At 43.9% G+C, this 27,533-nt stretch overlaps 1 protein-coding gene across 1 annotated transcript in view; it reads right to left on the reverse strand.

Annotated features, from left to right (window-relative positions):
* Positions 1-17,806, reverse strand: part of PYGB (glycogen phosphorylase B) — a 51,116-nt gene extending 33,310 nt beyond the window's left edge. The window contains exons 1-2 of the mRNA XM_056852433.1: positions 17,563-17,806; positions 2,740-2,841 (exon numbers count right to left, since the gene is read on the reverse strand). Of these exons, the coding sequence (XP_056708411.1) occupies positions 2,740-2,841; positions 17,563-17,805 (345 nt within the window). The 5' untranslated portion in view covers position 17,806. The remainder of the gene's footprint in view (positions 1-2,739; positions 2,842-17,562) is intronic.
* Between the last annotated feature and the right edge of the window lie 9,727 nt (positions 17,807-27,533).

Consider the following 27,533-nt stretch of genomic DNA (forward strand, 5'->3'; position numbering starts at 1 on the left):
AGGTTATATAATATAAGGGGATGATTACTATAATTGACAGTGCAACATTTACATGAAGTCCCAACAGCCTTTTTTATGGACATTGAGAATGAATTTGATATAGTAGAGTTGCCTTTGGCATGCAATACTGTACATGGGTACAAATGTTCTTTGAAGTACCTGATGAGAGGATTATGATTAATAGAAGTTTATCAAAGAATGTAAGTTAACGCACAGAATCTGTAAGGGTTTCGACTGCCTCTAATTTTATTTGCATTAACTTAGGAATTGCCACTAGAACAAATCGGGTGGGGGGGGATTCTGGGTAGGGAGAGATAAAATTTACTGGCATTTAATTTATTGTTTAATAAATTTACTTCCAATCTTTTATGCAACAATAAACAGATGAAAAAAAAATAACCGAAAAAAGCATAGAGAAATACAAAAAAGTAGGAAAGGGGATTTTGCATAAATTCAAGTTTTCCTTTGTATTATAATGTCTGTTTTGCATCCTGAGGATGGTTATGTGAAGGTATAACTTCCTTTGTATGCTGATGACACTGGGGTGGATCCAACCAGCTTTTCTGCAGATGAAAAATGGAAGAACAACTCTTCGTCATTCTGTTGCATTGTCAACTACTGTATGAAGGTTTCTCCCTGATTTCAAGTATGACTATGGATTAATCATGAACCAAATGCAGCTTTAAAATTCGTACTTAAATGGAATAATAAAGCTCTCAGATATCTGGGGATCTGAATTGGTCAAATTCAATGACAATCCAATACTACTTTCAATTGAAACAAATGCAGAATGATGGGATAAGCTATGGTTGTCTTGCGGTTCAGCCTCAAGCAGAGTTACACCATTCCAAGTAAAACTGACTTCAGTGGAATTAGACAGGTATAACTCTGTTTAGGACTGCACTGTTGGCCTGACCTAGAATACTGGTAATCAAAATGTTTGTTATGTTTAAGTTTGTTCCTTTTCTGCAACAGTCCTTTACTATTGCTTCTATCTGCTTTTGTTTTTACAAAATGGCAGAAAGGATTGTTACTTTTGTAAGGCATGTATGAGCTCCGACACATAACTTAAAAGCGGGGCTGCAGGAAGGCTGGCAGTGCCTAATGTGTGAATGTACTGGTGAGCTCAGTGGAAAGCACTAATAAATGTATGGCATTCACTGCCACAGACCACGTGTGGCTTTTAGTTTAGACTTTAAAGAGGAAATTCATTGGAGAGTGGTCTATTAACACCTTTCAAACCCTAAATGACTAAATGGAACCTCCAGATTCAGAGGCAGCAAGTACATCTCTAAATACCAGTTGTTGAGAAGCTAAAAGCGGTCGAAGGCTCTTGCCTTCATGCCTTTCTGTGTGCTTCTCAAAGGATTCTGGATGGCTGTTGGGGGAAACAGGACTGAAGATTGGATGGACCTTTGGTCTAATCCTGCAGGGCTCTTCTTATGTACATTCAGAGAATGCTAAATCATGGTATTATTAGGGCAAGAATTAATTCCAGTACTACTGCAAAGTTCTGCTGTAAGAAAGAACCATCTGATTAAGAAATTTTGCAGACACAGAATGTGCAACTGGAGGTGAAGCTGTTCAATATTTCTACAGCCAGATGGTGCCCCTTTAAATCCCTCAGAGCATAATTTCAAGGACAATCATCAAGCTGTGCTTCAGGAACAGACTACCATGGCTTCTTACCTTACCCCTTTACCAAATCCAGCACAAAGTCCTTATCTATACCTTCCAGGCCATCAGGGGTCTTCTCCCCCACCTCTGCACTCACCCACCCTAACTCACCCTTGTGTGTGTCCTTCATTTCTCCTGCTTCAGCATCCTCAGAGATCCAATGGACTTTTGCTCCCTCAAACTATTCTCCCCATTCTTCCTTGCTACCTTGAACGCTCGGAACCACCCCACAGAACACCAACATGATGCCACCTCTCTCACTCCCTTTGAATCCCCTCTTCAAAACTCACTTTCCCTATGAATCCTTTAGAATGATTCCTCAGTCAGCTTCCCTTAGGGAAGCTAAGCCTGAGTATTGAACCAAATGAGTAATTTTCCCTTGCTTATCCTCATGTCAACCTCCCTGTCCTCCCTTTGCTGCCTACCTTGTCTCAAATTCCACACGATAAGTTCCTTGGGACCTTCAAGGACTCTGTAAGCAGCATGCAGACTGATGGCAACAGATGAAAATAATATAGTCTCACTGGGTGCTAGACTACATCAGATCAATCTAGCTTCTGCCTGGGGACTCTCTTAGGTGCTGAAGAGCTTTTCTTTGTAATTGGCTCCACTGCCTTTGCGCCCCTGCAGTTACACTTGGATATTCTCCATGGACCAGCTGGAAACAGATGTTACAATACACATGCATCATGTTCTTCAGTTCACAGACACCATGAGGGCTAGAAACTCATTAAAAAAAATAGGTAAGATTTTCTGAATTCTTGTGACTTACATGTGTGACATATTTTGCCCCCGTCAAGCCACATTCTTTATTACACACACTGATTGTTGAAGCCACCTATCAGGCGCCAATCTCCAGTGAAGATTCCACAATTCCCCTTTGGCAAGTTGTTGTGCTGCCCAATTTTTCTAACAATCTTTTCCTAATATCTGGCCTAAATTAACCTACGGCAACATGAGAAGGCCCTGGGCATCTTGCCACCATTTTTTTTGCATTAGAGCAGGAACAGAACAAATGAAAACAGAAGAAGATGTCAAGCAAAGCCTTAAGGGATAACATACCTGGTAAATTGCTTCGTCACAAGCATTCTGCAAACCCAGGTTCACCATCGTGTTCTGAAGTGTTCGGCCCATGTAGAATTCCAAAGACAGGTAATAAATACGCTAGGATGAAAGTTGTGGAAAAGAGCAATTAGGTTTGAAAGGCAGCGCAAGGTTTCTTGCCTTGATCCACACTGACACACATCAGATACAGCAAGCAGGAACAATGGTGATGTTACCATACATGTCCCTTCTAAAGATGAGGGAAGGGTTGCTTGTGTAATTCCACAGTTCTGCACTAGCACAGAAAAGGCAGTGAATGTGGCTTGGGGGCGGGGGGGGGGGGACTCAACTTCCTGATAATCTCAAGCTTTCATTTTTTAAATGTGCCTTTCCAATCCTTATGGCTGGAAAGCACAAGAATAATGCATGATAAAAAAAACAACAGAGGACTGACAATAAAGTTTCCAATCAGCAGGAAGTGGGACTGTTAGCCACAAAAGTGGAACCCCTCCCAATCAAGCAGAGAGGAGACGACTCAGTAGCTGCAAAGAAGGTTTAAAGATTTATTATTCATCTGAATAAGGCTCCAGTCCAAAGCAGAAGCACCCACTTTTAGTCCAGCACAAGTTTACCGTATATACTTGTCAAGATGTCAATCATTACAAACGTCATGTTCTCCTCCTCTTTACATCATAGTCTCCCCACCTCAGACACACAAAGTCATGTTAAGGCCTCATCACAGCTTTTCATACGACCCATGATCAGAAAATGGAGATTTTGCCTTTAGGGTGGGTAATTTACTATGCTAATGAGCTAATGCCCCTTACTCTGGCCTTGGCCGAAGCCATTACCTCATCTACTGGCTAATAAAACAATCTGTGCTTAGAGCAGGGCATGGGGGAGGCTGGATACATTTTATCTTCATGTCTCCTATAACTGCATAAGAAGTTTGGAAAACCACAGCTCCTTTCATCTCCTTCAAAAAGCTGCTCTCATTATTTTCATTAACCCTTAGCTCAGGCCCACAGGACTGCCAGTACAGGAGTCCACAACTAGCAGGAGCAGAACCAATTGTGCAAAATAAAGAAAAAAAATGATACAAATCTTACAATGTGTACAGCGTGCAAAATTTAGGTTATTTCAGCACGGAACTCCTATTTTTAGTACAGAAAACACACGCTTCTTGGATCAAGGCTGTTGTTATATACTAACTAGAGATGAGCTCCTAAGCACCGTGGCAACCAGCGTAAAAGCGGTGCCAGATGGAACAGCGAGACTGGCGGGGTAACACGGAGGTCAGTGTGGGCGAGGGAGGCTCCACCAACGCTGATCTCCCTCGGTGGGGAATTCTGGCCGCAGAGCTGCCTGCATTGTGGATTTCCACCTCTTGGGTTCTCCGAACCAGCACAGGTCTGGGCAAAAAGAAAACTACAAACAGGTACATGAAAAAAGATGCACAGCAAGGGGGAACCTGCCAAACAAAAAATTCCCAGGGAAGCTCAATTCCCACCTCCCTTCATGAACCTATTAGCAGCAGAGACGCAGCCCCTCCCCCTTCACTGCCAAAAGGTCCTTAGGCAGCTCAGAGAATATGAGCCCAGCAGCCTGTTGTCTATTGAGCCCAATTTCTTCTCTCCATGCAACCCCTGACCCAGTGGAGGAGGACAAGCCTTTGCTGTTGGAGTTATTCCCTAGCAACACAGGGGATATTCATGCATACAATCCATGCCTGTTGTGGTTCACAAGGTCTGGAGGGAGCAGTGGGGTCAGGGGTTGTCAGATCAACCCCCTGCTATTTTTCTGCAGATGGAAAAGCCTGCAAGTCATCTCCCTCCTGCTTTGCATTGTCTGATATGTGAAACAGGAAAAATCTACCTGCAAATGATTGCTAAAGCACACTGAAAATGCATTATCCAACATGTATGAAAGCACAGGTCTGGAAATAAAATTCCAACTTTGGAACTAGACTATACCAAAGCATAATGGTGGTACTCAACAGCACGGAGTACTGGCATCTTTTGAGGGGCTTTCCCAATTCCTGAGGGGGAACTGGTGGAAATCCGTGCACTTATGTGTAAAAGCATTTTTTTAACCAACCAACCCCTACTTGTAATAGTAATGCATGATCATGATTTCCACACAAGTCAAAAAGTGGATATGATCCAGCACAAGAGCTTTGGTACCACTGCAGCATCTCAGGACGGTGCAGGTGTATTAACAGCTGGGATAGTCCATGATTGTTTCAGCACTGTGGTTGGTTTTCTATCATTCTATCATGTTTTCTATCATTCATTTTACTGGAATTCTACAAATCATTTTATTCTACTGTCCTTCTATTTATTCTTATTGTATTATATTTCGTATTTGTGCTTTGTGAACTTGATATAAAAGCTCAAAGTGATGTACAAAATTGAAAGCTGAAACAAAGCCAATGATTTTGAGAGCAAGAGAAAAGTTAAAACACGTACGTAAATGTTCTGCTCGTCCTCAGATCAAAACAAGGCCTCCAATACCAGACAAACCAATTAAAATGTGTCACCAGTGGCCAGCAAAAGCCTTAGAAATTTGTTTAGCTGCTGGTGAAAGATGTATAAAAAGGAAGCCAATCAGAGTTTTAAAGTTTTAAAGAGAAGGTGCCACCACTTGAAAAGCCTGGCACACCTTGCAACATTTTGCATAGCTCACATGTGGGCGGTAGAGGCAAAATGGGTGAGTAGCTTTTTCGCCAAGTGTAGTCTCGTCTTCCTCATCAGAATAAAAGGCCTCCTTGCACAGTTACAATTACAAAATTGGTCAAAAACGTTAATACTTGATTTCATTTATACCTTGCCTTTCCCCCCAGTAGGGACCCAAAGCAGCTTACGTTATTCTCCACTCCTCCATTTTATCCTAACAATCCTGTGAGGTAGGTTAGCCTGACAGAGTGTGACAGGCCCAAGGTCACCCAGCAAGCTGCCACGGCAAACTGGGAATTCAAACCTGGGTCTCCCAGAACCTCGAATACCAAGTGCCAAGGCCTCTGACCCCCAAAAAATCTGACTGGGAGACCCTCACTAGCCATGAGGTTAACTGCACAGAGACAAAGGTGCAGGTTTAAAGATCAGGAGGATTGGGCAGGGGCTGTGGCTAAGTGGCAGAGCCTCTGCTTGGCATGCAGAAGGTGCCAGGTTCAATTCCCGGCATCTCCAGTTAAAGGGACTAGGCAAGCAGGTGATGTGAAAGACCTCTATCTGAGACCCTGGAGAGCTGCTGCTGGTCTGAGTGGACAATACTGACTTTGATGGACCAAGGGTCTGATTCAGTATAAGGCAGCTTCATCAGAGCTTACAGGATCACTAAACACATATTTCTAAACCAATCATCCATGAGGCCAGAAATGCATCAATGCTACAAAAGCAGATTACTCAGCACTTATCATCCAATATTCTGTACCAAAATGTTAGGCACGTCTCAACATAAAGAAAAATGGCCAAAGTTCTACTAGGTGCCTGAACTAATGTATTTAGTGCCTTCTGCCAGCTCTGCCATTCTTTTAATGGAACTTGTTTTAGGACAATCCACATGCAAGTAAGCACACAAACCCCACAAAGGTTTAAAAATAAAATATTGATAGATCTACATCACTTAAGGAATTTTAAAGTATTTATTATCACTGAGTCTAGCTTCCATTTAGAGACAAATGAGGTGAAAGCAATCAGCAAGGAGATGGGAGATTATTTGTTTTCATCCACTCGTGGTTACTCAGACACGCATTTTGAAGGCCTCAGTAACCTTTCATGACCTTGATTTACACCTGGTGGCAATCACAGCGGTAAGCAAGAGCATCTTTTGCAGCAACTCATTCCACTCTCACCCAACGCAATAACGGCTCAAATTGTTTTCCTGGCATTTCTTCTGCCTGGTTTCTTATTCCAGATTCACTGCTATTTCCCCCCTCCCTTGTTCTGCATGCACTGGATTGTTTATGCACTCTTTCAGGATTCATAGCTCCTTGAATAGAAAAGAAAACATTAAGTGGCCTCTTGGCCAGCCAGGTACTCTGCTCACGCCATTTCATGAACTGCTGTTAACCGTGACGTCTCCATTTGCAGAAGCAGAATATCTCTGAATACCACCTGCTGGGGGGCAAAGAGCAAGAGAGGACTACTTCCCTCGCTATGCACTTGTTGCAAAGAGGGCACTGAATGAGATGGACCCTTGGTCTGATTCAGCAGGGCTCTTCTTATGTTTTTAGACCCAACTGGCAAGATTTCTTTTCATGCACATTTCTTTGTACAGAGATCCGCTGGTCAGGCTTGTAATTGGTACAAAACAACAACTGCCCCCAGTGGTCACTGCATCTGACCTACATGGGTGGTTCTCGTTCTTCCCAGTCCCCCACCCCTGCAATCTTCCAGGGTCCAGCGGTCTTTGCTGTTCTTGTCACAAAGCCAAGTCTAGGAGAGGGGCCGCAGCAGAGCAGCCCTGTAACGGCTACTGGTGAGTGCTCCGCGCACCACTTTAATACTCCAGCTTTCTAGCCTCCAAGTCTTTGGCTGCCTGTGCCATGCTCACCATAAGGACAGCCAGGTCAGTGTGTCAGCTTTGGCCTGGGTTCAAATCTCCCACTCAGCCATCAGGCTCACTTGAGGCAGTCACACTCTCTCAGCCTAGTAGAAAAGGACAAGAGTCCAGTAGCACCTTAAAGACTAACAAAAATATTTTGTGGTAGGGTATGAGCTTTCGTGAGCCACAGCTCACTTCTTCAGATATCTGAAGAAGTGAGCTGTGGCTCACGAAAGCTCATACCCTACCACAAAATATTTTTGTTAGTCTTTAAGGTGCTACTGGACTCTTGCCCTTTTCTACTACTGCAGACAGACTAACACGGCTACCCACTGTGAATTATCTCTCAGCCTAATCTACCTTGTAGAGCTGCTGTGAGGATAAAATGGAGAAAGGGAGCAAGGCCCAGGGATTCATAGAGGAAGAACGAGAGTAAAATGTAGGCTTTTGTTTATTATTAATTATTTTAAAAAATTCATGCCGCCTTTTCATCCAATCAAAGTCTACAAGGCGGCAACAGATAAAGAGTTGGAGCCAGGCTAAAGACTTCTGCCCATGGAGTGTGAGGTTTCCTCCTCCCCTTCCTATTATAACCCAAAATACTCCCTGAAATCCTGTTCTTGAGGGCAAGTGGACCCCCTAGGAACAGAATTTCAGGGGCATTTGGGGCTGCTGTGAGAGGGGAGAGCCAGTAAAATTCCTTATACAAGGGGAAACTCCTGGTTTGGATCCAAGCTGGATAGCAGTAAAAAGTGGGAAGAACAGAACCAGCACAGGCCACTGGTACAAAGCATACCCCCTTAAAAACCACCTGCTGAGTTTCCACCCTGAGATTTATTTGGATATTACCGACATATAAGGTGCAGCATGGCTTTCCTTGCTTGGCACTTGGGCACCATGTTTGACGCTTCATACAGTGCGAGTCTATACATAGTTACACCCTTCTAAGACCAAGGAAGTCATGCTTCTTAGGATTGCACCATTAAATACTTCAGAGAAGGTCTGCACCTGTTAAGGTAACTGGGAGTCCAAAGACATGTATTCAGCAGTACAGCCAGGACTGCCACTCTGTCGATCAGGGAGTGAGTATGCTGACCCAGCATTAAAGAGGACACTGTGAACCTTCGTGCCTTTGAGAAATCAGATGGGCCATCAAGAACTACTATCTGTCCACAAAAGCCACAATCCACTCACTAGGACTTACTAGGACTATTTTGAAGTAAATAGATTGCAATAGAGGAGCATTAGAGCCAACCCTGACAACTCAGCAGCACTCCAAGGGTACACATCCTTCTCTTGCTCCGGTGCGGGAATCTGGTCCCATCCCGACTGCTGTAATAACAAACACCTACATTGCTGGTCATATCCTCATTTCAAGTCCTTGCACGTTCCAGCTGAACCAACCAACAGACGTCTGGAGGACACAAAGGTCACAGGCCAGTCTTGTACAGGCCACTGGAGCAACCTGAATTCTTAGTGCTGGCACAATGTTGTGCCACCAGAACACAGAGACTTTGGAGCTTGTTAACAGACAAGTTGGGTCATGGCTTCTCCATTCTTCCCCCTTGCTTGGCATGAACTCACGCTTTGCTAAGCTGACCAAAGTGGAACAAGCCTTTGCTTGCGCTGCTGTAACTAAGTAGCGCCCAGGACAAAGGAAAGAGCCTAGAAGTAATTCCATCAAAATACGTATGCACTGATTCATTGAGGGGACACACCAAATAAGTATTGTGTGCTGTTTACAAAAACTGCAATTACTACAGGAAACAAAAAACTGTTGCAAAGATGTATATTCATAAAACATAGTCCAGCTCTACAACCATGTGGCCCCAAGAGGACTTTGGAACTGTGTTTCTTGACCTCTTCCCACCCACCCCTGCACCATACAATGCAGTATGGCACTGCATCTTTCAAACTCAGAAGGGGTGAGCATTTCAAAAGTAGTTTATGATATATGTTGGGAGGGCTATTGCTTCTCACAGGAAAATAATTTTAAAAACAGAGTGCACACAAACCCTTGAGCACATTCCTCTTTAGATCCCAGCTGATGAAGATAATATTTATATAGTGCTTTACAGAGATTGCTTCAAATAGACTATCTTGCTATAATCCTTTCAACCACACTTTAAGGCAGAAATAAGGACTTATCGCCCACACTACAGATGTAGAACTGAGAACAAGAGAGGTTCTACAATCATATACATAGATCACTCATATAACATTTGCTAATGTTTGAAGGATACTTTTTTGCTCATTGTTTGATCTGATATTTTAATACGCTCTAAGATTTGTTTTTGTTTTTTAGTTGTGAAACCTTTTCTGGCTAAAACAAGAATATAAAGATTGTACACAGATAAAAACATACATACCATTTCTACTAATGAATCTTACAAACAACCAAGTTACAAAGTAATCTCTCTAATAAGTGTTGAGATAGTCCTGACTTTTGTGCAATTCCCTGCTATAACAGATAATTTGTCTGAGAAGGTTTTCTGGCCAGATTTGAGTATACAATCACTGTTCCTCACTACAGCACATCCGACTGGACAGTGCTTAATCATCAACAGAATGGAAATACAATGCTATCCCCAATTTTTAAAATTTATTTTGGTTTGTAATTGGGCTTATCACTTAAAACAGGGGTGGGGAACCTCAGGCCCGGGGGCCGTATGCGGCCCCCGAGGACATTTTTTGTGGCCCTCAGGACCTCCGGGAACCCTGCCGCGGAGGCGGGGCACAGGGCGGCCCTCCCCGAAGGTGTTCCTGGGGCCACGGCTTACAGCGCCCTTGTAGCGCCCTTTGGACCTCCTCTCACCAACTGTCAGTTGTTGGTCGGCGAGAAGGGAGGGGGAGGGACGCTTCCCCCAAGGCTGCCTCCTACAGCTGTGGCGTGCAGGAACGCTGTGGCACATTGTAAGCCCCTCTCGCTGCCTGTCGACTGTTGAGCAGCGGGGCGGGGGGGGAGAGGCTGGCGGCTCCCGGTGGCAGAGCATGCATGCGGGAGCCGATTGGGCTTGGGTTTTTTTTTATGGACTCTGGGGGGGAGGGCATGGAGACTGGGGCCCGGTTGCTTGGGGCTCCATGCGCTGCCGGGTGTGTGTGTGTGTGGGCGGGGGAGGTGGGGAGGCTGGGGCCCGGTCGTGCAGGCCGGCATGCGCGGGTGTGTGTGTGTGGGGGGGTAGGCTTTTCTCTCTTCTTCTTTTTCTGTCACTCTTTCCCCTTCTCTCCCTCTCTTTCTCCCTCTTTTTCTGTCTCTTTCTTTGTCTCCCTCCGTCCTTTTTTTCTTTCCCTCCGTCCTTTTCTTTCTTTCTCCCCCTCTCTCCATTTCTTTCTCCCTTTCTCTCTCTTCCTCCCTCCCTTTTCCTCTTTCTCTGTTTTCCTTCCTCCCTTCCTCCCTTGCCAATCGACTGTGGGCTGCGCCCCCCTGGTGCCTCGTTTTTTGGGGCTCACCGCTGGCTGCCCTCCCACCTGGGAGGGGGGAGCAGGGGCGCCCTGCAGGCCTTCTCTGTGTGGCCTCTCTTGGGGTTGCCAACCTCCAGGTGGTGGCTGGAGACCTAGCAACCCTAGCCTCTCCCCCCCCACCGGGAGATCTACACCTGGTATGGCCCCCGAAAGATGTTATAAATGTGCGAATGGCCCTTGGCAGGAAAAAGGTTCCCCACCCCTGACTTAAAAGTTTGGCATCGTAAACTATGCCACCTTGTTCTTAAAAGACAGTCTCAGAAACCAAAAGAACATCTGATTGCAAAGCAGCTGGAGAACAAAGCTAAACCAACTTCACTGTCAAAGGTGAAAGAAACAGTGAAAGAGGAGAAACACAGAGATGAGTCATCATCACCTCCAATAGTTACACAGATTTGGGAGGAATAGAAGGAACTACAGGCACATTTCTATTTCCACTATTTTACAGTTAATTAAAAAGGGTAGCCTGAATTACCCCCCTTTTTTTGGCATAACTTTTTAATTTATCAAAGCCATTGTATATCAGCAAACCAATTAAGGCTGCATGCCGATCCTCTATAACTTAATATGGAAGTCTATTTAGCTTCAAAGAGACCATACTGGAACAAGAGGCAAAAAGATGAACACAGTTGCCAACTTTTTACTGCCTACCAGATCAGAAATTGCATTACATCCAGCTATAAACCTGACAACACACCATCAACCATTGCCAGCTGGTCCATATAAGTTCCTACAAATGTATGAAACAACAGAGGCTTATTTATACATTTGCATCCCACACTTTGTGGGTGCTCAGAGTAATCCCAGATTCTCTTCCACTCACCTTCTTGTTAGGCTGATTTCCCAAAGCTACCCAGTCAGCTACCCCCCTGCATCAAAGTTTTCCTCTTTTAAGGAAAATATACTGTACATCCCCCACCCAAAAAAGGCAAGTTGCTTTGGGAAAACAGCAAAGGGTTCCTCATCTGAGCACAACAGATCTGTTTTGAATCGTTGTACTGTTTGTCCCAATTCCTTTTGTGACTAGCTCCACCCACTGAGTTGCCATTTTCTGACTAGTAGCTCCCAAGGCTCTTGAAAATAATCACATAGCTACCACAAATATAAAGTCTGCCCTCCCCTTATTTAAATGGTGATCATTTCATAAGCTAGTCCTGAGGGCCCAGAAGTTGATCTGGAAATGATTAAGGATGGAATAACTGTGCAGTTCCTATATTAACCAGGAAACTACAATATGCATATTTTATTCTGCACACCAACAAAATGGCTGGCCAGCTAGGAATGTGGGCCGAAGAAAAGTGCAGAGGGGATAGGAAATGGCTACATAACATCCTTTAAAGCCCTGGGCAGACTTTCATCTTCATTTTTGACCTACGTTTGAAACATAAGTGTTGAGTACAAAATGACATAATGGTGTCCCCAAGGGATGAAGTCATAGCCCAGTGGCAGAACACAGGTTTAGACACAGTAAATTTGTTGGTTTTTTAGGTTCCACAAGATTCTTTTGTTGTTTTTATTGCAACAGATTAACACCGCTACAGCTTATTTCCTTGAGCTCTGCCCCACCTAGCTTGGAGAATGTGTAGTGGTTACATACGTTCCTTTCTCTTTTTTCTGTCACCACTCTTGCAAGAGGAATGATGTAGCATATTTGTTCCCTTGTGATAAGAAGCACCAGTTCAAAAATATTAATAGCTTTGTTCCACTGAATCTATTCTCAGATAATGTGTCTCTGTTACAAACAGAGAGGTCGCTAACATAACATCAAATAAGTATAATTTCTATTTTAATCCACCTCACTGTTGGCTAAAGGTGGATTCACACGTTTACATACATCATATGATGCGTGCAGCATCAAGTGGCTTCATTTATAACTCTGCCTTTCTACCCAAAGGGGATCCAAAGTGGCTTACATTGTTCTCTTCTCCTCCATTTCATCCTCCTGTGAGGCAGATTAGACCAAGAGTGCGTGACTGTCGCAAGGTCACTCGGTAAGCTTTCATGGCAGAGCAGATATTCAAACTTGGATCTCCTAGATTCTTCTCTGGCAGTTTAACCACTACACCACACCGGCTCTCACTATATCTTCCTGCAAGTGTAAAGCAGCCATTACAAGTTCAAACAACACAAGCAGGCTTTGGCAAATTATCAGAAGCACCAAAGAGGAATCATGTGGCTGAGTAAGCTTTTCTGTCAAAGAACCATTGTATGTTACAGAGGATGTTCTAAGGCAAACCCAGCCCTGACAGGTCTTAATGGACCTCCAGAACATACCCAGAACTTCCCTGCAGCTTGCAAGCTGCAGGGAAGTTCTGGAGGTCCATTAAGACCTGTCAGGGCTGGGTCCGCCTTAGCAAGAGGGGGCAGAGCTCAAGGAAACATGTTTTAGCAATGTTAATCTGTTGCAATAAAAACAACAAAAGAATCTTGTGGAACCTAAAAAACCAACAAATTTACTGTGTCTAATTGGTTCTTGTAGGTTATCCGGGCTATGTAACCGTGGTCTTGGAATTTTCTTTCCTGACGTTTCGCCAGCAACTGTGGCAGGCATCTTCAGAGTAGTAACACTGAAGGACAGTGTCTCTCAGTGTCAAGGGTGTAGGAAGAGTAATATATAGTCAGAAAGGGGTTGGGTTTGAGCTGAGTATTGTCCTGCAAAAGTATTGTCCTGTAAGTATCAAGATAATGTGCTAATGAGGGTATGGTATGTTAATATGGAACCATTGTATCCTGAAGTGTCTAAACCTGTGTTCTGCCACTGAGCTATGACTTCATCCCTTGAGGACACCATTATGTCACGTTTTTACATTACATACACACACACAGAAGACAGGTATTAGTGGGCATGCCGTTTTTTAGAAAACGTGCCTATTCAATAATCCTCTAACTAAGGAATGCCAAGTACGTCTCTGGAAAACTACAGAGTTCTCCAGAACATAGTCTGAAAACCACATATTCTCAGTGTCTCTTGCTATGATCTTAACAAATCTTTCCTGCAAGGGTAAAGCCATAGTGACTTCTATTTTCTGCAGGTATGTTGGGGTATGCCATGTGGAGTTTAACTGTACAACTAGGCAGGATCTTGGGGGAGGTCTGGCAGGGGCACTTGCCCTGGGCGCAAGAAGAGGAAGGGCGGCAGCACGGCCATGAGGAGCGCAGGGAGGAACCACTAGTAGATGCCCCAGAGAACAAGGAAGGGCTTGGAGCAAGGAAGGGAAGCTGAACTGTCTGGACAGAAGTAGGAACCACCTACAACTTGCGGTAGGAAAGCTGACAATATGTTGGCTTTGCCTGTTGACTCTGAGATGTGGGCAAAGGAGAAGATTAAATGTTCTTTGGAGCAGGAACTTCTATAGAGAGCCACATACATGGAAGATGCTATGTACATAAATGATAATTCGATAAAGATGTTTAATTTTCTTCACTGCACAAGCTTTTTCACTGATAAAAGAATTCCTCATAGGGCGAACCCCAACACCCAGGTCTGTTGGAGCTAGACACGTTTTTACATTACACACACACACAAAAAAAAGTAGTAGAAAACAGCAAGAATCCAGTAGCACTATGGCTCAGTGGTAGAGCAACTGCTTGGCATGCAGAAGGTCTCAGGTTCAATCCCCGGCATCTCCAGTTAAAGGGACTAGGCAAGTAGGTGAAGTGAAAGACCTCTGCCTGAGACACGGGAGAGCCGCTGCCAGTCTGAGTGGACAATACTGACTTTGATGGATCAAGGGTCTGATTCAGTATAAGGCAGCTTCATGTGTTCATGTGTGTAAAGACTAACAAAATTTCTGGCAGGGTATGAGCTCACACCCTGTCAGAAATTTTGTTAGTCATTAAGGTGCTACTGGACTCTTGCTCTTTTCTACTGCTAGTGACAGATTAACATGGCTACCCACTGTGATCTACATATATAAGTAGTCATACAATAACAGATGCAATTAAGAGACCTATCAGTGTAGGAGTAAATCCCCCCAAAGATTCAAAGTTCAATACAAAGATTCAAAGTTCAATACATTTTAATCATTCAAAACCATCAGTGATGAAGCAGATTTTGTTCACCTGAAGGCCATGAAAGCTGCTTGGTACAAAATATAGTTTTGGGATGTGGAAGGTGAAAATCATGTTTCAAGACATGAGTTGTCATCTTAGGGTTCCTTTACAAACTCTGCATTGAAGCAATAAAATGAGTGATTTGAAAAAGAAATCAGATTTTTCTCCCCATTTTCAGGCACCTTTCCCCCCTCTAATTGAATTAAGAGGAGCTATGTCCTTGAAAAGTGTCTGCACGCATCGAAGCACAGTATGGTGACATTTTGATTAGAACCCATTTTGTTAGTACAAGAGCATGCAACCAACTGTACTGTAGGCTGAATCCTGCAGTACAAATTATATACATCATTACCTCCTGCCCATCTAAACTTCTCTATGTGCCTCCCTCTCTTCTATCAATCATAACCTCCACTGTCCTTTACTGTCAGGAATGCCCCTGAACGGAACCTAATTTGTAGACATTCCCTTATTATCCTTGCAATAACCCTGATTCTTTTTCCCTGTGTATTTTTCTTCTGCTGGAATTGCCTGCTACTGTGATGAAAGATGGTAGAGACCTCTGCGGTACGTGCCAAACAGTGAATTGTGTTCCTATTACCTTAGAGCAGAAGAAGGTAGAGAAACGGGCAATAAAACCTAATGGTATGGAAAGAATGAATAGAGAGAAGTCATTCTCTCTCTAGAACAATAGAACTTAGGGTCACCTAATGAACTTGTTTGACCAGGTAGGTTCAAGACAAACAGAAGAAAACACCTTATTACACAGCACAATAACTTTTGGAATTCTTTGCCACAAAATGTGCTGATAGACACTTAATACTGATACATTCACGGCAGACAGATATACCATTGACTAGCACAAATGATAGTAAGACCATCCATGAGGAGAGGCAGGGTATCTTTGACTACCAGATGCTGGGGACCAATCACAGGGATCTATCATGCCCTGGCTTGTGAATTTCCTGAGCACAACAGGATTTATGAACAAGTTAAGTAAACTACAGTTTAGGGACTCAGATTAGCGGGGCCTCTAAATACAAGAAAATACTGACAATTAGTAGATTACCTTGGGAGGGGTGATGCTAAGGAGCTTCTAAGCATAGTTTAGGACCTCAGCATGTCTTACTTTGCCTTGTTTCCCAAGGAACATCTGAGTGGCCATTTATGGAGTCAGAATACTGGACTAAATGGATCCACTGATTGTGCTAAGTAACCCTTTTTTCCCCTTATGAAATGCCCTCAGATACTTCAAGACCTTTCAAAGCTAGTGCTTGGTTGTTAGAAAACATACTTTCTTTCAAAACACTTTCATGCCATAACACAAGCATTTCTACCTCAATTAAATCTGTATGGAACATCTCTTAACTCCTATGACCTCCCAGTGCTTCCAAAGAAAAGTAACATACACCAACACTCATCAGCGTCTATAACTTCTCTCTTCTAGGCCGGCCTAATAATAGAGGGACATCTGCCTTGGGGGGGCCTGAATTACTGGGCCCCTGCTTCAACCATGTAAATAAATGGCTTGGAGAGAGAAAGTCACTGCACAGAAGCACACTGAGGCAGCACTGAAATTTGTGGGTCAAGTGATACCCTATGGGGATGGGGGGGGGGCACACAACTGAGCCTTCTGATTTCCACTGGCTTTCAAGGGCACAGACCCAGTAAAGTGACAGAGATTAAAAACAAAAAAGCATTCCCATCAGCTTTTGATTACTTAGGCCTCTTCCCCATGAAATGGAAAACCTGTGTCATGATTGTACTGTGTGTGTGTATATAGTGCCGTCAAGTCGCAGCTTATGGCGACCCCTTTTTGGGGTTTTCATGGCAAGAGACTTAACAGAGGTGGTTTGCCAGTGCCTTCCTCTGCACAGCAACCCTGGTCTTCCTTGGTGGTCTCCCATCCAAATACTAACCAGGGCTGACCCTGTGTATCTTCTGAGATCTGACAAAATCAGCCTAGCCTGGGCCATCCAGGTCAGGGTCATGATCGTACTACTTCTGCCTAAATGAATGCTCTTCCACACACACAAAAGTTCACTCCAAATAAGACTAGTTGTCAGGGAGATTTCCAGGTGAGTTTTCTCCCTGATGGGTTAGTTTTCTGCGATGTGTTGAGCTGCTGCTGGTGGTTGTTTCTGGTAAATGTGAAAGATCATTCAACCATGACTGTCCTACCTGCAGCCTGAAGTGGTACCGACCAGACACAAGTCTACCCCTTCAACGATAACGAGACTTGTGCCTGTCCTAGCATGGCATAGTATAAGGCACAAGGGAGGCGGCGGCAAAATTCTAATTCGCCTGAGGGAGCAAAAACATATCTATACCATGGGATCGGCCTTGCTGAATAGTCACCGTCAAAGGCGTTTCATGCAGCCTGCCCGCGCCCCCTCATTCTCCTAAATGTCCAGGCCTTGAAAGACAGGCCATTCATAATTGCTAAACCCATCCATTATCCCCGCGGCTGCAATTCCACAGCAGTTGCAAATGCACGCCGGGAGACGCCACTGATTCCCGCATGGACCGCGGGTGTTGCTACCCACACGGCCGAGGCAGGGAATCCCCGCGCGCCACGCTCCGGTACGCTTTTGGCGCACCGTTCCCCTGCAAAGGGAAACCGCAGATGGAAAACAACAACACCCCACCGCCAGCAGAGGGGCGCTTTCCAGCCGGCCAGGCCGCCCTGCGTGCCTTTGCATGCGTGAGACAGGGAATGCTTCGGGGAACGGGGGGAAGAGACAGAGGAGAGAGATGCCCGCCGGCCTCGGGGGCCTCGTTTACCTTGGGGTCCTTCTCGTAGTAATACTGCTGCGTCCGGATCCAGCGGCCCACCAGATGGTCCCTGACGGTGTGCGCCAAGGCGAAGTAATAATCCCGCGGGGTGGCCACGTTCCGGTCTTTGACGAGCGTGAAGTGGAGGTGCCGGTTGAAGCTCTTGCGGATCTCGGCCACGTCGCCCAGCCCGGCGATGCCCCGCACGCTGATCTGCTTCCTTTTCTCGCTGTCGGTCAGGGGCACCGCCATCCTGGCTGCCCGGGAGGGTTGCAGCGGCCTTTCGGGGGGGGGGGGCTTGCGAGCAAAGGAGCTTCTCTCCCGCGGGGAAGGCGAGGCGGCCCGTGCGCTCCCCTCCGCCTCCTGCTGCTCTGGCTGCTTCCCGAGCTCCGGATGGATGAGGGAAGCGAGGCGAAGTGGGCGGGGCCGAAGCCGAGCCTCCGCCTCCTCCTCCCCCTCCCACTCGAGCCTCGCTGCGGCAGCGAGGAGCGGGCGGCGCCTGCGCGGTGGAAAGAGCCGCTTCGAAAACAAGGCGGAGGTGCCGGGCCCTGGCTGGCTGGCTGGCTGGCTGGCTGGCTGGCTGGCTGGCTGGCTGGCTCCGCGGTGGAGGCAGGGAAGAGGCTGCTGGAACCGTTCGTGTTTTGCATTGCGTTGCTGGGGGGTCCAGAAAAACCAACCAACAGACAACAAACTCATAAGCTGGGGAGGAAAACATGCGACCCGTGGGGAAAGCCATTAAAACAGTGGTTCCCAACCTTTTTTTTGACCAGGGACCACTAGGACTTTTTTGTTCGGTTCAGGGACCCCAAGGTTCAAACTAAAAATTCCAAGAATTTGAAAATAAACTTTAATCATAACTGTTAGTTAAACATTAAACTTAGAATAATATTTGAATATATATATTTTATAATAGAGAACTTTTAATTGAAAATATTACTTTATTATGGGTTTATAACTTTGTTTCGCGGGCCTTAATTTAGTTCTCGCGGACCCCTGGGGGTCCATGGACCCCTGGTTGGGAACCAGTGCATTAAAAAGATGCTCGCCTCTTTTAGCATCCGTGCGTTCCTAAGAACAGAGGCAGGGATGCTATCCGGAGAAGCGACATATAAATGGTCTAAATTAAATAACATGAAGTTTCGCTTGCGGTGGGCAAGCGGAAAGATAGGAGGCTGACTTCCCATGCCTGTTTATCTTCCAGCTCGTTAACACGAATTTTACTTGAGGAAAAGGGTGTGATCAGCGGCAAGCCAAATAAAACAACATTGTGCAAGTTTTGAGTTCTGGAGAACTTCATTAGTGCAAGCTTTTGAGTTCTCCGGAAGTTCATTAGATTGGCTTCGTTTTTTACAAAAAATCACATCCAGCCTGCCTGGTTAGGAGTTCTGGAGAACATGGAAGCATGCACGCTGGGATGGGTTGTTTTTATTAGTCTTAAAAGGTTGCCAACTCCAGGTTGAGAAATTCCTGGAGATGTGAGGGTGGAACATTGAGAGGTTGAGGGAGGAGAAGGACCTCAGCAGGGTATAATGCCATGGAGTTCCCTGCTCAGAAGCAGCCATTTTCTCCAGAGGAACTGATCTCTCATCTGGAGATCAGCTGTACTTCCAGGAGATCTCCAAGCCCCACCTGGAGGTTGGTAACTCTATAATGGATTTGGGTTTTGAATAAAATGGGATCTCTCTTGTAATGGGGGCCTGATAATACACAATTTCTCACACTAATGACCATTTCTTGTGGGTTTGGTGAAAACAAAGAAGATACTTGTTCCTTTGTTTAAACTAGAAAAATAATTGACTTCTATGTTATTCTACTTAACATTTCAAAATATGTCTAATGGCTGCAGTGTGTGCATCATAATGTTAGACTGTTGGACTGGGACTGGAACAGTCTGGTCTCAGCTGCCCCCACAGCCATTGATCTCAGAGTGACCTGGGGTCAGTCACTCTCTCAGTCTAATCTATCTCACAGGATTGTTGTAAGGATAAAATTAAGGAATGGAGAAGGACTGAATGCTGCCCTGAGCTGGGAGGAATGGTGAGATAAAAATGTACAGATTCCTTTGTCATTGACTGGGATATATCCCATATGTGTTCACATGTACCAGGAAATAGGGATGGATTGTCCCTGATAAGAACAATTAGAACAGATGTGTCTGGCTGCGAAAATTCAGAAATATTAATTTAAAACAGTTTTGCTTTGACCCTGAGTGCACTTTGTAAGACAAACATTTGCTTAAATCGACACTTGCAAAACTGGGAAATCCGGTTCCATCTCTGACAGATTTATGCCAAGCAAATAGTTACAGCTACAAAGTAAAAACTGATTATCTGAAACCACAATACATGGAGAGGAAATAGGTTTGGTAGCAGATTATTTTCTCCACATACCATTTTCAAAGCAGTGGGTTTCAGTGATCCCACACAGTGACAATTACCCACCTCTGCAGCAAGTGGCAACTGGTGTTTTTCTTCTGTTCCTGCTCAATCCATGCCTCTGACCAGACATACATGAGAGCCAAGTATTTTCTTGTGTTCTCATTTTTCCTGATATCTCCTATGACCTATGATGTCTGTGCTAAGCTCTCCCTCTGTCCTTCTTCTCCCAGCATATGATAGTGACAGAGAGTTCACATTCCAAAGAAAGAGAACTGCTATTTTACCTCTGCTCAAAAGGTTTGTAGGTTTCTTTCAAAAACCTGGTTGACCAAGGGCAGCAACGGGATGGGAAGAAAGGGAAAGTTAAACTTCTCTCAAATCCATTTCTGACTAAAATGTTATCTGCCTCCTGCCTTGCATTAATGGTAGGGTACTACTGCAGCGTTCATCTCACCTCTGACTTTCATGTATGGCCAGCAGATACATCACGGTTACAACGTGAGGCACACTCAGAAGGAAGTCTCATTCATTTACTCTCAAATAATCATATTTTGAATCAGGAAGGTCTGTCTCCTCCAGAAATTGGTCCATACATATGAGGGAACTTATCAAATTAGTCGGACTTGAGACTATTTGCACTTTTAATGCTTATTGTGGACACATGAAGAAAAAAAAGGCTGCACCAGTGTGTGGGAGAAGACAAAGGAGAACAAGGCGCAAGTTTATTTAGCTCTTGTAGATCCCTAAGTGTTTCGCAATTTGCTTCATCATGTTTGTCTTCTATAGAAATTTTTCAGTGGCCACCTTGAACAAGTGAGTGATTGCTCTCCTTTGTCTTGTTGTGCGCACACACAGAGCAACAAGAGACAAGAAGTACATGTTACATGTTGGGTTGGGGGGTAGGCAGGAGGTAGTGACCTCTAGCTATCATATGTGATAGTAAAGTGAAATATCCACTTAATCCATGTGTTACCTCTGTGTATCTGTACATATGCTCTGACCTGGATGGCCCAGGCTAGCCTGATCTCGTCAGGTCTCAGAAGCTAAGCAGGGTCAGCCCTGGTTAGTATTTGGATGGGAGACCACCAAAGAATACCAGGGTTGCTGTGCAGAAGAAGGCACTGGCAAAACCACCTCTGTTAAGTCTCTTGCCATGAAAACTCCAAAAGGGGTTGCCATAAGTTAGCTGTGACTTGAAGGCACTTCACACACACACATCTGTACATGTAGGCCCCCACAGTCAGGAATATTATTTATTTAAACATTTGTATGCTACCTTTCCACCCAATATAGAGTCCCAAAGGCAGTGAACAGCCAAAACAATATTACAATACAGATAAATATATATTTAAATATTAAAAATAACTAAAACATATAAACACAGAGACAGGGAAGAAGGCCAATGAGAGCTTGTGAGGGATCACCAAACAAACAAACAAAACTTCACCCACCAGCACAAGACAACAATAGAGGGAGACAGACAAGCCTCACTGGAGAGGGAGTTCCAGAGTATGGTTGCTACAACCAAGAAGGCCCTTTCTTGGGTTGCTACCTGTCTAGCCTCAGATGGCTGGGGCACCTGAAGCGGAGCCTCTGAAGATGACCAATGTGATCAGGTAGGTTCATGTAGGCGTAGGTAGTTCTTCACTGGAATAGACAGTGTATGAGCATTTATGTCCCTCTCCTCTACATAGGAAATGTGGTAGTGTATCAGGAAGAGGCAAGTTACCAGTACTGCTCACCTCTTATTTTTCTTACATGTAGACACGCTTTGAGATATGCCTATGTTGAGTGGACCTTTGACTCTATGGTTTTTCTCTCTCTCTAATCACAAGAAAACAGGAGTCATTGGAAAATACTATAATGCTAGGAAAAGTTGAACATAATAGGAAATGGGAAGACCTAACGTGAGATGGATTGACTCAATAAAGGAAACCACAGCCTTCAGTCTGTAAGACTTGAGCAAGGCTGTCAATTATAGGATGTTTGAGAGGCCATTAATTCATAGGATCTCCAAAACTCAGAAGCAACTCTAGGGCCAATAACTGCACAATTCTTCCTCTCCCAGTTTGAGCCTGTACACCAACCTATATCTTCATAGGAATGTCCCATCCAATGACATCTGTGGATGACTTGTGCATGTTCTTTCTTGGTTATGGCACAGTTATTTGGCACAGTTTCAGACACATTGCAAAGCCACCTTTTTGGAAGGTTTCAGAAGGCAATTAAGTAGAATGGAAGTAATGTTTGTGATGCTGTCTAAGTGCTGCAGAGATAAATTTGCGGTAGTTTTGTGTCTTTGTATTTATAATGTTTTTATTATATTTGAGCAGTATGATTTACACTTTCTTCTTGAACCACTCTTTGATGATGGGAACAATGGAGCATACATATTTTAATGAATTAATTATGCAAGAGTCCAGTGTTCCTTTTAAAATTACTTGCTGTATAATCTGAGCAGAGGGTGCCCTGAAATGTTCTTTTCTGGTTGTGGCCTAATACAGTGAAAGAAACACCAAAGAAAGCAAAAGTTTAATGCTAAAGCTAAGCACTGGACTTTGGGCTAGCTGCAACAACATTCAGATTAAACCACGTTTACTTATGTGTTTAAGGCACAGATAATATGTACTTCAGAAGTTGATTAAATCAGTGTAAGCAAATCACCTTCCACCAATCTATAGCTGAGATTTCCCAGGAGTATCTAGTTGCTTTTGATTCTTTAAGAACCTTGAGGCCTCACTGCAAACTGTAACAGGCCTTGTTTCTAGGAAAGCATTTACATAAAGGCTTTTGTTTTTCATGTATATGTGAGTAAATGGGCTTAATATTTCACCAGTGAGGTTGTGTTAGAAATAAACCCAATTTGCCAAAAGATTCTCAGCACCCCTTTGATCCTAGCTGAATTTTAGACACATTGAGGTCAATGGGAGGGAAAGGCAGTAACTTGCAACTTCTCTGGCAGGTTGTCGTGCCTCTCTAAATTAGAGTCAAGAAAAAAACTATTATTGTTATTGATTTTTTGTGATGATTTATTTTCTTTCACATAGCTTGTTGATATGCCTTCACCTTGCTTTAAATATATCTAGGGTTGCCAGGTCTCCCCTGCCCACCTACGGGGAATGTGGGCTGGGGTTGCCAGATCCAGGTTGGGAGACTCCTGGGTATTTGTTGATGGAGCCTGGGGAGGACAGGGACCACAGTGGTGTATAATGCCATACAGTTCACCCTCCAAAGTATCCATTTGCTCAAGGAGAACTGATCTCTGTAGTCTGGAGATGACCTGTAATTCCAGAGGATCCCCAGGTCCCACCTAGAGGCTGGCATCCCTAAACATATCTGCTAACATGCAAAATACTTAATAAAAAGGACTAGTGACACACAACCCAAATGTCTGATTCTAAATTAAAAGGTTCCAGTGGACATGAAGCTATATGGACGCAGCTAGGAATGTGGCTTGATTGCTGAGGTACGCCTGGGACTGAGAGCTCTGGCTGAGTTCAATGTAATACTGGAAAGATCAGGAAAGGACTTCGTTGAGGCTGGATGCCTTTGCAAGAGTTGTACAGTACATTTTTTAATACAGCAGAGTAACCCAGCTATCCCAATGGCATTCCTTTTTGAATGAAGAGAGGTAAAAAAAATCTTCTCAGGGTGACATGGACAACTGCCAGAGATATGCAAGCCTACTTCTTTCCATCAGACTAGTCATATTCCCAAATCTGTGAACTGTGTGTACAAACCCATTGACTGGCTAGGGGCAGTAATCAGTTGCAGTTCAGCAAAGGAGATCAGGCACAGTAAAGCCTCTTTCAGGCACCCTCACAGGACAACATTCTCTTGCACATTGACTGTCTAACTGGATGCAGCCCCTCTAGGCCTAAGCAAAGTATTAGTGGAGATACCCTATATAGGTGCTTCCTCTCAAGGATCTGCAGCCATGACATCTCCACCTCACCACACTCTCTGGACCAGAGAGTTGCATTACCACAATATTCAGGTCTAAAAGCAGAGTTCATTGCAGGTATTAGAAGGCTGTGCTGGTTTACTGTATTACACTGGGCATGGAATTTTGTTTCCCCTTGAGGGGTGACCATGGGGCCAGATGTCTCTCAGAAGGTGGGGAGTGTGGCGTTTGAGGAGGGGTCGGACCTCAGAAGGGTATAAAGCCATATACGCCACTCTCCAAAGCAGCCACTTCCTCCATGGAATGAGGGTTGCCAACCTCCAGTTGGAGGCTATAGATCACTTGGAATTACAACTGCTCTCCAGATGATAGAGATCAGTTTCCCTGGAGAAAATGGCTGCTTTGGAGGGTGGCTTCTATGACATTATACCCTACTCGGGTCACTTCCCTGCTCAAACCTTACACTTCCATGGCTGTACCCCCCAAATCTCCAGGGATTTCTTAACCTAGAGCTGGCATCCCTAAGTGAGAACTGATCTCTGTGTTTGGGAGATCTGTTGTGATTCCAGATCTCCAGGCCCAACCTGGGGGTTGGCAACTCATTAATTAGAGAAGGAATCCAGAAAAAGAAAAAGCTGTGGGGGCTTTCAGGAAAGGGAAAGAGGAAATCGTGGGTAAGGGGAAAATGAGATGCCTCCTGCAAGTCTTTGCGGGTCCCCGCTTGTTGGTTCTAATGTAGAACCAGCTACCAAATGATACCCTGAAGTCCTCACTTCTTTAATAAGCTCTGATAAAACCTTGCCTTACGTTAAATGAATTTTATTTGCATGTAGCCATAGGCCATTAAAAACATGTCAGCAATTACCTGATGTTAAAACCCCTTATCCTGTATTCCAAACTCCCTACAGTTGACTCAGTCATCTCATATCAATCATTTAAATAATTAGCAGATAGTTAACCATTTTACTACCCTAAGGAACTGCTTTCATACTTTCAAGATCTGTTGATTTTTAACATCAGTCAGTGCAGGCCATTTTATAGCCCATGTCTATCTTATCACTTTGGAACACCATCTTAAACATGCTTATGCCTCAGTGGGTCCCACTGGTCCAATAGGGCTTACTTTCTGATAAGTAGAGTGAGGACTAATATCTACATGAGCACAAATTCTTGAGTAGTATAATGGAGAACTGTTGCTGTGGAGGCTAAATGCCAGAGTACACAAGAGTTGCAAGTTGTAGAGGGACCAAGGGCACATTTTTCTGTGGGGTTCTGCCTCCCTTGGCAGGCACAGGACCTTCCAATAATAATAAACCCCCACTGTGGCAGGGGAGGGTGCAGGATAGAAATAAAATAATGTCCCTGGATAGGCTAACACTGTTACTACATTGCCATTTACTGACATTTCACTGATATTCAGCACATGACAGCTACTGAATGAAAAATTCTGCTTGGTATAGAACCAAAAAATGTATGGTGGACAGAGTGCTGAACGTGGACTGGGGTTATGTTACGGAATACCCAGACAGATGTGAAATACTATGGGTTGTCTTGAAGAAATCATGGTTTCCCTGAACCTAAGTCACTTTACAGGACTGTGGTGAAGATAACTTCATGTATGTTACCCTGAGGAAGGGCAGGATTCAAGTTTCGTAATGAAATAAACAAAATGCCACCTGTGTATTAACATGCGGTGGAACTCATAGTTCATCTCTGCACTTCAATCCAAGCACCACACATAGGAATTAATTCTTTTATTGACAAACTATGTTTTGAATGTCCAATATACATTTACACACATTGCTTCAACGGACAAGCCAATGACCAAATACTGTACAAAATTTTGCCGTTTGACTCATTTCCATAGTCAAGAGAGTTTGTGCTTATAACAAGCCAGATCTATTAGGTATCAAAAAGACTGTAGACTAGACACTTCATACTGCAAGATGAAGTGCTTCATTAAATATGGACAGAATGAGATCTAATCATGAGATCGTTGGACAACCTGCGGTCTTTCCCTTTTTCCATACAAGTTCTCTGCGCAGTGAACTAATAGAGCCATGGTGCAAAGAATTAATGGGGACAGGCCATAGCCCACTGGTACAACAACTTCTTTTCATACAGAAGATCCCAGGTCCAATCCATGCCATCTCCAGCTCACATGATCAAATAGGAAGTGATGTGAAAGACCCCTACCCAAGATGCTGGAGAGGCATCACCTGTCAGGGTAGACATTATTGACCTTGATAGACCCACAGTTACTCGGTATAACGCAGGGTCATTGTTTCAAAGTACATCTTCCCCTGCTTCTTGCCTTGCCTTGCAGAAGAGTCCAGTTTTCTGTAATCCTTGCTTAGTGCAATGATGATACATTCATTTATTTAAAAAAATAAAGACAATGCCCATATGGTACTCCACAAATACCAATTCAAATGAAGTTCTCCTTGATAGACCAAGAAGCTGTGTAAACATATAAATTCCCTATAAAATTCACATCTGCATAATTATTAGGATTCAAAGATCAACAATGAAAAAAAGCCACATTTTTCTAGTCAAATCTTCAAGCTACTTCGGAGTGTTCAGAAAGACTACAGTACAGAAATGCATTGAGTGAGAGAAGAATATGCTCGTCCATAAAAAAGGAGGGAGCTTTTCCATTTGGGTATCAATTACCCCATGGGGTCAATCCAGTATGGGGCCAGTTTTGTGCAGTGTACATTCTAAAGCTGCAAACACACACGAAGATGGTAGACAGTTATACAGGTTCGTGACTTTTTACTTCACAATCATTTTTCAGGTGGTTGGGTAATACATTCCACAAAACAAGCTCTGCCATCTCCCAGAACTTCACTAATCCAGGGCTGATCTTAGCTTTTGCTGTGCACAGATTAAGTTGTGCTTTGATCCTCTTGACATTTCATTCTAAAAAAAATATACTGCTTAAGCAATTTAACTTCTTAAATTTTTTAACGTCCAAAAGAGAAAAAGTTCACTGTGCCACACACTGTGCAGAATTAAGCATGTGGTGTTGGATTACACACATAAAATTTACTCATTCTGATCATTAGAGATGGAACTGGACTCCATCTCCTTACTTGGACAACTCAGTACTAACCAGGATAACCTGGCCATAGTTATTTTGCTTATGACTTTAAACCCATAACTCACTATGCTGAATTGTGTACTGATGTTCTGAGCCCGGACTACATGGAGACGCAAGTCCCTTTTCAGAGCCCTCTCCTTTTGATATTTTGAGTGGGATACAAACATTTCAATGTCAGTGAAAGATTGTACATCGCAGTTGTTCATGTTTGTATATATTGAATGTTAGTTTTTGTCTTTATTACGAGTTTTATGCTTTTAATCTATATGTGCACCTTATTAAAATTTATATATTTGTAATTTTAGCATTTTTCAGCTCAAAAGACTTGCATGTCAATCTCTGATGTCTATTAACGATATAGCCATCACCACCCATAGGAAGAACTAAGTCAAACATAGCTCCATTTATAGTGTTTAAGCCTCCATATGGCCTCCAAAATAACCTAGTGCCCACAGTGAAATCGTAAGTATCTATAATCAGAAATAAAGTCTTCTGAGCTCAATGAGACTTTTACTCCTAGTATGTGTTTTTAAGAATGCATCCCCAATCATATAGCATACAAAGAACAGAAAAATTGGCTTTCAAAGGCAATCTC

Source organism: Euleptes europaea, chromosome 7 (genome assembly GCF_029931775.1).
Source record: "Euleptes europaea isolate rEulEur1 chromosome 7, rEulEur1.hap1, whole genome shotgun sequence".
NCBI classification, from domain to species: domain Eukaryota; kingdom Metazoa; phylum Chordata; class Lepidosauria; order Squamata; family Sphaerodactylidae; genus Euleptes; species Euleptes europaea.